General features: G+C 38.9%; 1 protein-coding gene across 6 annotated transcripts in view; it reads left to right on the top strand.

The window, feature by feature from the left end:
* The window catches only part of CDKAL1 (CDK5 regulatory subunit associated protein 1 like 1), a 394,159-nt gene that overhangs the window by 109,417 nt on the left and 268,853 nt on the right, over window positions 1–15,889 (top strand). For all 6 annotated transcript variants that reach the window (XM_065667220.1, XM_065667223.1, XM_065667218.1 and 3 more), the window contains one exon: window positions 6,700–6,796. In XM_065667220.1, coding sequence (XP_065523292.1) covers window positions 6,700–6,796 — 97 coding nt within the window. The remainder of the gene's footprint in view (window positions 1–6,699; window positions 6,797–15,889) is intronic.

Here is a 15,889-nt window from a genome sequence, read left to right as displayed (position 1 = left end):
CCTGGTGTGAAATACTTAAAAAAAATTAAAAGTGCTCCTAATAGCTCCTAGAACAGCAGCTTCTTCTGGTGATCCTGTTTTTATTTTGTAGGTAGTCTGTTATTGAGAAACATACTGCACCTCCGAGGAGAAAAAATCAGTTTGTTTAATTTTCATTCAACACTAATTTCAGCTTTTAGCCGTTGTATCAACAAGGCTTTATATTACAAACATTGGCTGTGCATGCATGTAACTTGAAGCCTGCCTGTATTTGGAACCTGAGAGGCAGTGTAGTATTTCACAAATTAATTGAAATAATACTGTGCCCTAAACTGCACTTACTTTATCTTTAAAATGATGAATTGAACTAAGAGTGGGAAGACTGGAAAGGTGAAGTAGAATGAATGGTCAGTTAACAAAACATACAGAAGAGATACACCACAAATAATACAATAGAATATTACAATTCTTACAGGAATACGTGTAGAAAGAACAGAAGAATAGGGTAAGAGTCAAATGGGTTATTTAAAAGTCCACTGTAATGATTTTCATTTCCATTTCTTCAATCTACCATAAGTTTAATGTCCTTTTCCAAGTGAATTTTCAGATTTCCTTTCACTGGTTTTGAAACCAAGTGTATCTGATTAAACAGTCCATCTCTATATGCAAGCATAAATTCAGATGTGATTAAATTTTCAAGTTTGAAGGGAGAGAATAAAGTCTTTTTTGAAGTAGGAAAAAGAATGCAAAAATGCTTGCACTTGGAGGAAAGCAGAGGTAGAAGCTAAAGGGAAAGGACGAAATTCAATTCAAGATATTAGAGCTAATGCCATAAACTGTGTTGGGAAAATTCCCCGTAGCTCGGAAGCTGCTCTAAACCATCATTTTGGAGTGATGAACTCAACTGTTTACTGCAAGAGCCTGGATGGATCTGTTGCGTTTGCGAAGAGCAGAAGTTTGAGTAGTGCATTCAAACGCTTTTTTTCCTGAGTAGATAAGATACAAGTAGCGTAATGTCTGTTCACGCAGATACTGTGACTGTCCAAATGTAGATAGAATACACTGTTTCTTCCTCAGGTATGTCCTTTCAGAAATTTGGGAATAATTTGATATGTGACCTCTGAGTCCTGGGGTTATTCTGACATCTGACTTTTCACCTCCTATGAAAAGCTCTGTTGGAGGAGGATACCTCTATGCTTTTGTTTGTTTATTTTTGCTTGGGGAACATCTTTACAACCTCAGTTTGGAGGCTGATGTAACAAGCATTTATGTCTTTTTGAAGTATTTTCAGATAAGACATGCTTGCTTTTCTCAGGAGGAAATGGGCACCTAATTTTTTTCACCTTGAATGTGTACTTGTTTCTTAATGGATTTTACCAAAGGAGACAGAGGATGCAGCATGGTGACTAGAGGGCTGCTTTGTTAGACTGGTCCTCAAAGAGCAATTTACTAAACTCCAGTAATTAGCATAAGCATCCTCAAATTAACTTTACATCTTCACATATCTCACAAGGAAAATATGGTAATTCTTTCAGGGCTGTGGAAGTGTACAAAGAAGCTGACAGGCCTAAGTAGATTGAAGTAGTTCTGCTCTAATTAATGACGTCGACAAGCTTTCCTCAGGTTTTCCACATGCCTTTGACTGTGGGGCTGTCCCTAACCTCAAAAGCATGTGTATGAGTTTCTTACATCTTTTTCTGCTTTTTATTCAGTCATGCTGGTCAGTATATTGTGGCTTTCAAGGTTTCATAAGACTTGTCAAGCTGACCATTGATGAAACGAGGAGTTCCATGTTCTTCTGTTTTTCCATTTCTTTCCCAACAGCTTTCCCTTAACCTCTGTTTCGGCCCTCTGTAGCCCTTCTCCCATGAGCTAACTTAATGGAATAAAATGATAACATACCCCCAAACCCAGCTCCATAGGTTTCTTCTGTGTCAGTGAGTTCACTGGGGCCCTGGAATGCTCCAGTGAGCTACAGAGCTTTGAGCGAAGGAGTGATACCAGATGGCCAGAAGTGAGAAGGAGGAGGGGTAACTGGAGAAAGGTAGGAGTGGTAATAAGAGACAGGGAGGATTGGAAGCAAGCCTTTGGGTAGTAATGAGACATTAGATTGGCTCAAAGCCTGTAAAGCCTCAGTTAAATTACCATTTGTAATTTTTCAAACAGAAAATAGCTGTGTGATTTTATGGATTTTCAAGAATGTATTCCAGATGCTATACAAGCACTATCTTTTCATTCCAGGGATATTGGGCTCTCTTTAAAACTAGTGGCTTCCTACTGATTAATTCAGCAGATGAGATGGTTGGAAGATCTTTCACACATTTGAGTCTGCAGTGAAATAGTGATTCTTTTTCCCCAGAGATGACATATCATTATTTCTACAGCCTGGGAAGTAGTATCCCTCCAATTTTATGTTTTATAACCTTTGGCTGCCTGATCTCATCATAAACCCAGCTCATACTGTATTCAGCTGGAGCTGCCTTAGCAGAACTTCTTCATGTATACTAACATTTCTTCAGGTGTTTCTAGACACAAACATCCTGTTGATTTATGGCTTCACACCTTTCTAAAATACCTGAGAAGGGGTCTTGTGGATTTTGTGTAATAGAAGCTGTGAGAATGGCATGAATAGACTACTACACTGGTGCATTACACAATTAGATTTAACTATATACATCTTAATGTGAACGTCACTGGGATTGTGCTGGTACAGTAATGAGCAGGGGAGTACTGTGTTTGGTGGATGTAGCTCACTGATGCAAAAATTTACTGGAGAGTATGGTCAATTGTTATCTACCTAGTAGGAACACCACTTCGCAAATTGTATCTTTCATGATGACCAGCCTGTAGTTTGCCAGCTCTGCTCCTTACAGAACAGACAGCTTTTGATTTCAGATGCCTGCCATGCCTTCCTGTGCTGCTGGGATACCTTGATGGGTAGTAAAGCTTGCTCTCTGAAAGCAGCTCCACTTATGGAGAAGGAGGCAAGCAGGTGAGCAGTGATGGTCTGGCTTCTCTTGCTTCTATCTAGCAGAGTGAGTTACTAATTACTTCTGATGGCACAGGTTGTTTTCCATTGAACATGACCCATCTTTTCTGCTTTCACTTTTTTCTTAATTTTTATTGTTTTTTTCCCTTGTTTTGAACCTCAGGGAGGACTCCATAACTTTTTTTTCTGTGGTGATTCCACCCCGAATAACTGTTGAGTTATGAATAAGTGGTGCAGGTGGTACCGCAGCTTCCTGCACTGCCTGCTATGATATCTAGCACTGTTGCCATGCACACAGTGCTGATGTAGCAAACTCTTGCAGGGGACTTTTCTGGAAGCCCAGGGTGTATTTCTTTATCTGTGTCATGTTACCAACCAAATTTTCTGTGAGCTCAAAAATCAAAAGTAAAGAAATCATGCAACAACATGTGACATAGAATTGTGAGCAGAATATTGCAGTTTGGTTCCTAGCAACACAAGTAGAAGTGCTTGTAAGCAAGGCACAAGTTTGTCCCCATCCTAGTTGCATCTTCACATTTGCTTTGTAAGAAGCAGAAAACATTTGAATATATTTCATTGATAACACAGTTATGGTTGCAATGCCAGTGTCTATGCAATAGAATTGCCATGGAATATAATCTGAGATCTCAGGACAGACCTTGTATACGAGTCCTCTGCTGTATGCAGCCTTTTTTTTATGCCCCTGTTTCTCTCTCATTTCTTTTTTTTGTTCCCCACCTATTACTTAGGAAGTAGCTCAAATATTTCATTTCTTTTAAAAAAAATTCCTCTAATGAAATGTCTGTTCACATGTATATCGTGCAAGCACTTTTTAGAAGAGTGTATTTCTAGAAAATGTGTCCCAAGTCAATTAAATTGAAAGTTCAAGATAAGTTTCATGTAATTGAAAATATAAAGGGTATCTAAAGGGGAAGATGTTATTTGTTCATGCCACCTACTAGATTCCATGAGGTATTATTCTCATCACTATTCATGTTTTTGAAAGATAAAGGCTTTTCTAATACAGTAGCTGAGCTAACTAGATTTTTGAAGGATAATTTTTGTAGGCTTTTGTTAATATGAGGAGGGCTCATTAAACAATACTAAAAGGAGGTGACAGTATAGTACTGGAATGCATATTTAGAGAAGTGGCGGCTTAATAATGAAGCAAAAATTTCCATAATTTCCTTACAATGGTTTTTCATTTATGGTGGGTTTCATGGATTGTACAGTGTATTATGGATGTAATGAAAATTGACTGATTGAAAATTTAGTTCTGACATTTCCACTTAATTGCATTTTAAAGCAAAAAAATCTCAGTGTACAAAATTCTTTATTCTGTGGAGATCTGCACAACTTTAAGAAAGTTAAAAGAAGGCAATGCTTATTATGGAGAATATTCAGCTTAACTTTTTCCCCCCTTGCTCCAGTTATAGTCCCAGAAGATATGGCAAAATGTTAAAGCTGTGAAATAACATTAAAATGCCATTTAATGTGTCAAGGGAAACGTTGTTTATTTTTTTTTTACCTCGGATAAAAAGATTTGAATAAAAGCTTTTTCTTCTGTAGTGCTCGCAGGTTTTCAAGTAGATGGAGATTGCTGTTGCTAGCAGCAGATTATACCAGATGCAGAGTTTCTTAGGGATGTGTGCATTGTTTGCTGGAGACAGGTCTTATTGTCTTGCCTCAAGGCATTAGGTTGAGTCTCTAAGACTGTTTAAGTAGTGATTTTTGTCCTTTGAGCTAGTGGAGTGTCACATGGTGCTATGTGACATTTTTAGGTAATGGAAGAAGTGGTTGTTTTTTCACTTGGATGTGTAGAAGTAGGTGACCTCTGAAGTTTTTGCAAAACCCTTAAAAAAGAAAAAAAGAATTGCAGATTTCAGACAGTTGTTGCTAGGTTCCCTGTCTAAACAATGTAATAAATTAGCATTTCATCATAGTTCTTTATCCACAGAAATATTATCAAGGAAGAAATGAAAGGGTCTGCATTTATATTATACACCTTAGCATGCAAGTAGAGGACCAATACAGCTGTCTATGACGAATGTCTGAAGATTTCCTGAAAGTCCCACTAAAATAAAAATAAGTATTTTATAGGGATTGACTGCAGTGATGCAGTGATGTTACATACGAGCTAACGGGCATCATAAACTTTCCTGTTATTTCACACTTGTCTGTGCATAGGATATTTATTTTTTCATTTGAAATATCTTATTTTTGTGCTAACATGGGTATTTGGTAGGATTACCTGTAATCTCCTTTAATACTACAATATGTGTAATGTTGTGAGATTTCATTTGAGGTGTAGTTTATAAATAAATCCATATTATGAGTATGAAGTGAAAATTGTGTGTAGTGGAACCGTGTGTGCCACCAGTCTGTTTTGTGTGGTTTTGTTTTCTTTTTGTGTGGGATTTGCTTTGGTTTGGGTTTTTTTGTTGTTGTTCTTTCTCTCTTCATTAAATTTGCATTTGCTGGAGATCTCCAGATACTTAGTGTTGCATCCTTGTACTTGTTGAATGTGTCTTTCTTCAGCGCATTCATCTTGGAGACAGCTTGAGCAAGCTGAAGAGTATGAAATTGTGTCAGCAATTGTGTATTTTGGATAAGATATTTTTTCTGAAAAATGTTATGACATGTCTTAGCCTGTTCCAGCATAATTGTAAACACTTCATGAATCCATACATTGCTGGAGAAAATGTGAATTTACAAGGTTTCCAGTTTGACAGAAGTCTGCCAGGAGGTTGTGACACAGGATGCTACTGTGAAAGATAGTTTGTAGAGCAACCCATAATATGTCACACCTAGCAACTCTGCTAAAATTATTCAGTGCTGCTTTTCTTTGCTGGTTTGCACATTATAATGCGGTAGTCATGTTGGGTTGATGTGTTAATGGATGATCTTCAAAGTTTAGTGAACACAAGCAGGTTTTGCATCTCACTGTTTTGTATGCAGCCGGTAGTTTTGTTCAGGGCTTCCTGTAGTTTCAAGATTCAGTGATGGCTTGATATTCAGTGTTGAATTCAAAGTGAGTCAAAACATTACTGACAAAATGAGCAGTGTTAAGCCATTTAATCTTCATGTTTTGGTTTCCTACTTGGTGCTAAGGTAGCATCAAAGCTAAGGAATTTTCTAAGTTAATATCCAGACAAATGTTTCTCTGCCAAAGGCAAGCAGTTAAAAGCTTGAAAATGCTCAGTGTGATTTTAAGTAAACAGTTACTTAACCTTTTTTTCAGTAAATGCACATTTAGAAGTAAATAAACATTTTCAAGTAAACATCAGAAGACTTGATGTGACTGGTCCTTTCTGACTGGTGCTACATAAATGCTTGTGTTCTGAGCTAGAGTTTCTTACCTGTGTAGGCTTTTCCTTCCATTCTGTGTAAGTTTTCTTGAATTGTGCTTAATATCTCTGTTCCATCTTTCTTGACCAGATTCTCTGCTATCAGTGTGACAAATACAGGTTTCAAGGCTGTACGTTTGTCTAAGATAAACAGTGGCAATGGTCTCTGTAGATACTTTCTGACCTGAGCCATGTGTGCTGTGGCCTGATAGCTTCGTATATGGGATTCTTCTGGTGTGTTTGTTTTATGTCTGAGGTTCAGACAGGTTACTTCTGATTTTGAAATTGTAGTTGCTTTCCTGTGTCTCATGCAGAATAACTTCAACTTTGAACCTGAAAATGATCAATGTTGAAAATATTAACACACTGTCTGTCATTCTTTAGGAAAGCCCAACAAGAGAAGAAGAAAGTGGTTCTAGCAGGCTGCGTGCCACAAGCCCAACCTCGTCAGGACTATCTAAAAGGCTTGAGTATTATAGGGGTATGTATCTTTATCAACTGGAAACCAAAGGTTTTCATAAATGTTTTCGATATGCCAATGTCAATACATAGACTTTGTCTTTCTTTGGGAAAAAGCAGCAGAGAAGCTTGGTACCCACCTCCCTCCCCCAGTAAGTCATCTTGCATTATGCAGCACTTAAGTCTTCTTTCATCCGGGCTGATTTGGTTTGGTTGTGGCATGAGGGGAGAAGGAGAGGGGTACTCTTGGTGGAACTGAAAAATATCCAGGCTTCATCCAGCATGATGAAGATATCTATTGCCATATTCTTTAAAATATCATGGTGTATTTCTTTGTCTTGAAGCAAATAAACTCTTTTGCTAAAATTAGTGGAAGAAGTGTAAAAGACCAGAGCATATAAATTGTACAGACACATCTGAGGTTTTGGTGAGTGGTGTGTTTGTTTTTTTTACTTTACACTATTAAGCAGAATGGCAAATAGCAATGATTATTTTGTTGAAATTTGGGGCAGTCTGAAGAGTTAAATTCACCAGTGACTGAATTGTTAAGCAGTTACCAATGTTTTCTTTGAAAAGGATAACTAGAAAGCTTTTGACTTCATGTAGTTAGTGAAATGCCTTCAGTATCCTCTGGGATGAAGTACTACTGTATAATTGAGTCACCTTTATATATCAGTCATGAAAATCCAGGAGTCAAAGCACAACCTAACAAAGATTCTTCATTTTTCAAGCCTTTAGATTAAAACAGGACTAATTTATAAAAGGCATGTTTGAGTTGAAGCAGTATCATTAGGTTCAGTGTGTGAGAATGACAATGATGCTGTCCTCTACTATGCTGAGTCAGAGCAGGTGCCTGTACAGCATCATTTCTGCATTAAAAATGTAAAGAGGTCAATGTGTTTCCACTTAAGTGTCATGAATTCAGGTAGAAACTAAGACAGAAACAACACAAATGTTCTGAAGCTTTCACTTTGATTAGATCATACCAGGTAGTGGTTCAAACTAATTTAGAAGTAAGATAATAATTTGTTTGGAATTCGGAAGAAGATGGCTCCATTAACTGATTTATTAGAATTCTTTACAAAGATGGGCTTTGTGCTATCCGAATCTTTTAATGGCTGCTGTCACTCAAAATGTTTTATTCCCCCCCACCTTTTTTTTTTTCCCCAGCTGCCATTCTTAGTGATGTTAACATCTATAAACTAACTCAGTGCCCAGAAATGGTATTCAGGGACTGCAAAATGCCACATATAGTTACAGTTTAAAGGAAGAAACAAACTTCCCATGCCCCTCTACAGTCTTACTTTACACAAATATATGCAAGAGAACTGTGCTGCTTTGTCATCTCTTAAGACTCTGGCTAATTACACTTTGTGCAGCAGGATAGGAAAAACAAAAAATAAATGGTGAATGGATTTTGCTTTGGCTCAAAAGCAGCCTAGTCATGTGAGTCGTAATTGGTCATTATAGTAAAGGTAAAGATATCTATACATGTGAAAACTGAGGGAGAAAAAAAAGGTGAGTCACTATCCTTTGAAGAGTATAGTTTGGTGTTTCAGTTTTGATGATTTTAACACAGGAAACTTAGGGAAGCTGAAGTTTGATCTTATTTTTTAAATCATTGTTTATTTATTTTCAACTTTCACTTCTAGGTAACACATTCTATGAAAATTAGCCTCTTAATTTAGGTACCTAGAACTAGTGTTTAGTGAAAAATATTTGTAGTTTTGTATTCATTACAGAAATAAAGATTTCTGTTAGGAGCTGAAGTACACTGTTAACTTCAGTGTTCCCAAGTCCTTTTGGATTGGAGCTGAAAATACTGAAACGTGATCTTTGCCATCTAGGACACTGTCTTCTAACTGTCATTGTGGTAAAATTTACTGTGCTTTAAGTAATAGATGCTTTAGCTCAGAAAGGCCTTAAACTTTAGGCATAACTGTTAACAGAAGCAAAGCTAAGGGCAGATATTGTCCATGTTTTCAGTTTGTGTATTTTAAGATTTTCTTTCATTTTACAGACTGTGTGTGAGGGGGTGACTGCATGTAAAGGATAAGAGTTGTTATCTTACTATTGCAAAATATTTTTGAAAGGAAGTTTTGACAGAATTGAGAAATAGAAAACATTCTGTTGGCAGTATGATACTGATTCTGCTTTACAATTGTAAGCACTAAGCATACAGTTTTGGAAATCTTGCTTTACCACCAGGTTGGTCTCATCTTCAACTTGGCTGAAAGACGTAGTTGATTTATTGTTGCTTATGTAAGCTCTGCTTTTTCTTTTTTTCTCTTTTTTTTTTTTTTTCTGAAGAACAGTGTTGTCTGAGAATGTGGTTATTTACCAGCAATTATAACTCCCTTGGGGCAGCTTTCTGAAGGCAGAGTGTGTCAGAGGGCTTCTCTGCTCTTGTTGTTATGATGGAGGAGCAAGTTGAGATGTAACTACCAGAGAAATCCTGGTAACTTGGGCTTGTTTTGGTCTGCGCTTGAGAAATACTGGACTGAACTTCAACTGTTCTTTCTTTATTCCTTGACTTGGGCAGAAGGGAAGGAAGGGCAGCTTCATATGCTTGTTATCATTTGTGATGCACATTACTGTGTTTTTATGTTTCTTTAAAGTCATTACTACTTTTTAGAAATAAAGTGAGTTACGGCATTGCCAGAGGCTGTATATAAGGCAAACCATAACATAACACGGCAAGGTAAAGGGGCTGTTTCCTGGAAAGGGGAGGGTCTAGGTAGTAACAAACCTGCCAAGTGTGGAAAGCACACAAAACACATAATGATGCATTACAAAGGTTCACAGCCATTTACACTCTGGTGGTTTCCAAAGCTTACACCTTCGTGTTTGGAGTATTGTACCCACTTCAAACTCAAGTGCGTGTATGGTATTGCAAAGAGAAATCAACTCTTGCAGTTAGGAGTTGTTCCTCACTTGTAAGTCGCTAAAAAGAAGGGTATGTGACTTTGTTTATACTGATAGTTTTGAGGGGATTATGGGGAAGGGAGGGACAAGGGGGAATTAAAGAAATAGCAGACAATTTATGTTCTGGGACTCATGAATGTAGGCAGTTCTAGGGTTTTCTCACTTCCTGAAATGGAGCATGCAGACCCCTTGTTCCCAGGGTTAAGTTGAACCACTGTTATAGAATAAAACCTTTTGTTTCTTTGGCACTTGTCTGGAGTTTGAAGGGGTTTGATGTTATGTGTTGGAACCCGTCACCAGTGTTCTGAGGGATCATAGGGTTTAAGAGTCTTCACAAGTCCCGTGTATCTGTAATTTGAAATCATCAAAATTAATGGACATACTGAAAGCATGGGGCTTAGCGCACATATGTATCCTGTTAAAGGCATGCAATAGCTACAGAAATGAATCTCTTCCTGAATGAGAACCCCAGTTCTCCTTCCTTCCCCATCTTTCCTAATGTATCTGTCATCTAATGTCAAAAGACCTGTCATCTTCTGCCGTACAGCCGTTTTCCAAAGGAAGAATTTCACGCTATTCTTTTATCTGCACAAAATATATCCAGTATTGCCAAGGCTATAATCCTCCCTCTGCTGCTACACTAAAGTCAGAAGGTACAGGTCCTGTGCATGGTAAAATTATTGCATGCTCTTTGGCCTGGTTGAGCCTGAAGGCAGTGCTTCCAGGAGAAACATGTAGCCATGAAACCTTCCCTGCAAGGGCTCCCTGCATTCCCCTGAATAACCTTTTCTGAATTCTCCAAATACACTTTTCCTGTGGCTGTTCTATTCTGTAAGGTGAGCTTTAGGTAATTTTTTTAATATCCAATGGCAACTGTGGAGAGTGATTAGTGGAAGTGCTGAAAACTGGTAGCAGCATGTTTAACGGTAGGAGCACTGCTATGAAGTAGATGATTCAGTATAAAAAATGCTAAGTACCTTACAAAAAGTAAGCACTTGATGTCTCAAGCTGTACATCTGTAATTGGTTTACAGCAATGTGCTTTTTAGGTCTCCGTTTGTAAACCCCTCCATTGAGCGGGCTTTAACAGTGCCATTGTAAAAGAAAAAGCAGCGTGACTGTATTGAAATGCCAAATGCTTGTACATTGTTACTGCTTTGGTGTCCTAAATGAGGATGATGTGTTGTATGATATTGCTGATGTTCGGTTCGTACAAGCTTCAGTGATGTTTGCAAAACAGAGATAATGACACTTCCCTACCTTGCGGTGTTTGTGTGGTCAAACTGTGTTACAGATGGAAAGCCTCTCTGCTGCCCTTAAACTAGAGCCTTGCATAAATGCAGATATGCACTGTGTACTTCATGAAAGACTAATTTGATGGAATTTTATTTTGAATGATTTGAATTAGCAGAATTCTTAGAAAGCCTGTTGAAAGCCTGGGAACAGGTGCACGCTGTTCTGTAACTTATGGCCAAGAATGATTTCATGCAAAATTCATGCTCAGTCAGTGCCTCTCAGCTGGTCTGCTTTGGCTTGTGAATTGACAATGCTGATATTCAGATACGACACTTGAACCTGGAAAGCCAGGAAAGAATTATTCCAGTTAAGCACCTGCTTTTAAACTGAGAATTGGACATGCAAATAGAATCTGTCCATTTCCACAGCAGTTACATACTGTCCTATGAATCATAAGGTGTAGGAATTAATTTAGATTAATTTAGATAAGGATTACACTTCAGCTGTGTCAGTGTTTAGCAATGAAAATCAGTTGTTTACGTGTTTCTGTGGGGTAGTCTTCTTCCCTTTAAAGTCTGTGTAGAGCCTCAGAATACCTTCCTAAACAAGAATGTTGCCCATTACTATGGTCAGTGTTGTCAGTAAGGGTTTTAAACACAGATGTTATCCCTCTGAAGCCAGAGCGGCTAATCACATGCCTTTTGAAGTTATGTATTCAGGCCTGGATTTATGCTGCCTAAGTGCTGTAATTTGAGAGTGTGTTTTGCTCGGCTCCCTTTATGGTCAGTGGAGATAATTATCTCTAAAATAATTTAGATTTGTAGAAGATCTGAAGTGACTTTTGAAGCTGTGTGTTTCTCTTTTACTGGCTTTAGAGAGGGGATAGGCTGAATAGGCTTTTAACATCCAGCATCTGACAGAGCTGCTTAAACAAGGTGAGATGAAGGTGAGAGTTGTTGAATGGGAGCTAAAAACTTTAGGATAATGAACAGCAGGTTGGAATTACCTAGGGTTTTCCTAGATGAGAAAAAAAAAAAAGAAATTTCTCTATTTCAAGTAGTTTTATCTATGTTTACTCCCAGGGTGTTCATAAGCAGCTGAGTGCTGATGGTTTCCTCTAGCAGTAACCTCATGCTGTGCAAGCAAACCGCTGTCCTTTCCTGTATTGTGGGTACCCTTTCCTCAGTTTCTCTCTACCATTGGCTGAGTTGTTCGGTTTTATTTTGGTTTGCAGAGTTTTTTCAATAAACATTCCTAATCTTCAGTATTTCTTGTTTTTATCCCGCCTTTACTGGCTTCAAGATCTTTTTGATAGTCATTTTCTGATACTTGATGTGCTTACAAATTGCTTGTGCTACCTCTGAGGAACTCAGGGAAGGGAAAGGAAAGGGCTTTTAGGGAAGGCTCTGGGAGGAGTATCTGTGGAGAATTGTCACTATCGTGTCCATATCAGAGAACCTTTAACCTTCAGACCTTCTGTAGTGGAAAAGAGATTTCCTTTGATGCTGAAAGGAAAGCTGTGGGGAGCAGCTGCATTCACCCTGGGGAGGGTCCCAGAGAAGGCTGATTGTGGCTGGAAACCTGGCTGCCACTTTTAACCAGTGGTGGTAACTGTCAGTTTTTGGGAGCTGACCCTCATCAGAGGGTGAAACCACAACCTTCTTGTGCAGCCACTGATGGCAAGTGTCAGAGATCTCATACTTTTGTCTCTGGTTCTTTTTTATTTGCTGATGATTCTACCAGGTTGATCCCAGTCCCCCAGGAGAAACAACAGTTGTCAGCTGGATGATGTGGATCCCTCATGACTGCTTACGGAAACGGCTTGTCAGACGCAGGAATTACTCTGTAATCTTGTGATCTGAAGAGAATATCAGAAAGTTTCTCTTACTGTCATAATAGGTTCATGGCTGCAGTTTTCTACATAGCTTTCTTTGATCTGAGGCTTGCCAACTTCTATAGAGTACAAAAACTGGGGACGAATGTGCAACCTCTCACTTAACTGCCCATTAAGAGCATTTAGTTTATAGGAGCTCTCTTAGAGGCTGTTTTTCCCAGAGTTGATCTGCAAAACAGTTCCAGGATGTTAATACTGGTTCTGAGACAACTTGGATCATGTCTGAGAGCTTGGAAGAATTTGTGTGACCATCCTCAACATGCATGTCTGTCTGCACTTGCAGACCACCTGGTGTGAGACTGCAGACATAGCACATTACAAGCATGTCTTAGGGCTGTTTACATCTCACAGTCATCTGCTGAATGGGATTGTGACAGCACAAAGGGAACTGGGGGACTTTATCTGATGACAAATGAGCCATGTGTGTGTTTCTATATTCCTTCACTAATTACTTGGTCTTAGTTGGAGAGCTCAAGGCTTCTGTCTCAGTGCAGTGCTGGCATGTCCATGGTTTGAAATGTGGCTGGCTTTGAAATATGGCTGCAATTGTGTGTTCAGGAGTGACCTGCAGCTTCAGCCCTAGCATGTGTCCCCCTCTATCTTTCATGCGTATATAACAGCTGGATACATATGATCGCTGAGCTGTGCTTACCCCTAGCTCTGATCTCACCAGAAAGGCTCAAAGATCCTGCCCCTCTACTCTGCTCTTGTGGGACCTCACCTGGAGTATTGTGTGCAGTTCTGGTGTCCTCAACATAAAAAGGACATGGAACTGTTGGAACAAGTCCAGAGGAGGGCCACGAGGATGATCAGGGGACTGGAGCACCTCCCATATGAAGATAGGCTGAGGAAGTTGGGGCTGTTCAGCCTGGGGAAGAGAAGGCTGTGTGGGGACCTCATAGCAGCCTTCCAGTATCTGAAGGGGGCCTATAGGGATGCTGGGGAGGGACTCTTCGTCAGGGACTGTAGTGACAGGACAAGGGGTAACGGGTTCAAACTTAAACGGGGGAAGTTCAGATTGGATATAAGGAGGAAATTCTTTCCTGTTAGGGTGGTGAGACACTGGAATCGGTTGCCCAGGGAGGTTGTGAGTGCTCCATCCCTGGCGGTGTTCAAGGCCAGGTTGGATGAAGCCTTGTGTGGGATGGTTTAGTGTGAGGTGTCCCTGCCAATGGCAGGGGGTTGGAACTAGATGATCTTGAGGTCCTTTCCAACCCTAACTATTCTATGATTCTATGATTGAAGATTTTTCCTCATCTTTGTTTCAACTCAGGCTTCATGCTTTGTTACTACTCTCTTCTTTTTTCTTGCATTTTTGACCAGTCCGTTTCTTGTATTCATTCGATGGGTTTTGCCAGTGCTCTTGTCCTATAGTCTCAGTCCAGATTTCTATATTATCAGTGTAGTCCTGCTCAGCTGCTTGCTCCACACTGCCATTAGCTTTTGTTGTATTCAAGTCCTAATGGAGAACCATTTGTAATGGACAAATGTCTGCGTGTATGCTTATACTGCAAAAAAGTTCTCACAAGATCTATGGCACCAAGTATGGTGCACTAACTACATCCAGCAGTAATGTATCTGCTGTCAGTCTGGAAGGTTTGGTTTGTAGAGACTCGTTACAAAGAAACATTGAAGAATGGTATTTTCTCTTCATGTGCCACTAAGGACTTTTATGTCTCTGTGCTTCATGGGTTTCCTGATGGAGACGTTATTGGGTCTCTGCTTAAGAAGTTTGCAGATGCCTTTGATACCACTCCAGAACAGAATTATCCATAAAGTTAGTGAGAATGTGGGGAAAAGAATCCTGCAAGCCTTTGTATACTCCATAAAATTTAATTACCGTGACTTTGTGATTTTCCCCCTTTTTCTTTTTTCCTCCTTTTTTTTCAAAGAAAAATCCTCTGAACCCTTCCCTCGTCTTACTCCAGATTCACCTCAGTTTTACTAAAATACTTTTATCTTCATAAATGCAGATGGGAATTATTCCATCTTTTCTTCTTGAGCGCTTGGGGCTTTAGCCAAACAATTTCCAATAATCTCAGATGAAAAATACTTAGTGTGGGACGTAACATGTTAAGGCAGAATAAACACCCATTTCTAGTCACAGATCTCACCTCTCGACCTATAGTTTTAATTACTTACATGAACTGAATTCTTGACAGGTATATTCAGAATAATCTAATTAAATAAAAATACAATATACTGGTTGTTCTTTCTGCGTCTTTATGTAACAGGTGGTTAAATGCAGGAGCTGTGCAAATTCCTTTTATGTACAGTACAGAAAATAGTCAGGTGGCTCAGGTTATGAACCAGCCAGGTTTCTCTTGGTTTAAAATTATTATGAGCTTAAAGTTTAGCATTGAGATGTGTAACAATTATATTTTAGGGAATGTATTTGCTGCAGACTGTGTTCTCTGTCTGTAGTTGTAAATGTGTGCACTTCTGGTTTCAAGTTGCATCTTTAAATCTGTTCTTAAAAAATAAGTAGAAAGTCTCTATGTAAGTGTCTTAGGTCATAGTTTTTCAACTTTTTTCCAAAAGGGAGATGCAGACAAAAATGCGAATATGCACATGTTCCACACAACTGCTTAAGTGGGCTTTCTTTAAAAGTAGATTGCCAAATATTGACATATGTTTATAATACGAATGCTTGTATTTCAGCAAAGGATTTAAATATATATCTTTTAATAAGAGTATAAAAATGCCCATATTAGTGATACTTGAAATAATTTACATTCTAGAACTCATAACTAATATGCTGTAGTCAGAGATATGTAGAGGCAGTGATTTGTGTTTTGAAAAGGCTGCATTTCAAAAGGTTCAAGAAAAAAAAATAGTTCTACATGGACTTTATCCAACACCCAGACAAGGAAAGGAACAGATTCCCACTGACTTTTTTTGGGAACTCCAGATCAGATGCCAGCTACAGATGAGCTTTTGGGGGGGAGTGGGGGGGGTTTAGGTGCTATTAGACCAATTGGAAAATGAATGTGAAATAGAGATGACCGCAAACATGCGTTTACAGGAAATGACAAACTCGGCGGTTTAAGGGCAGAGAGAC

This window comes from Lathamus discolor, chromosome 2 (assembly GCF_037157495.1).
Source record: "Lathamus discolor isolate bLatDis1 chromosome 2, bLatDis1.hap1, whole genome shotgun sequence".
In the NCBI taxonomy this organism is placed as follows: domain Eukaryota; kingdom Metazoa; phylum Chordata; class Aves; order Psittaciformes; family Psittacidae; genus Lathamus; species Lathamus discolor.
The sequence above is the reverse complement of the archived record's forward strand: the minus strand, read 5'-3'. Positions and strand labels throughout refer to the sequence as shown.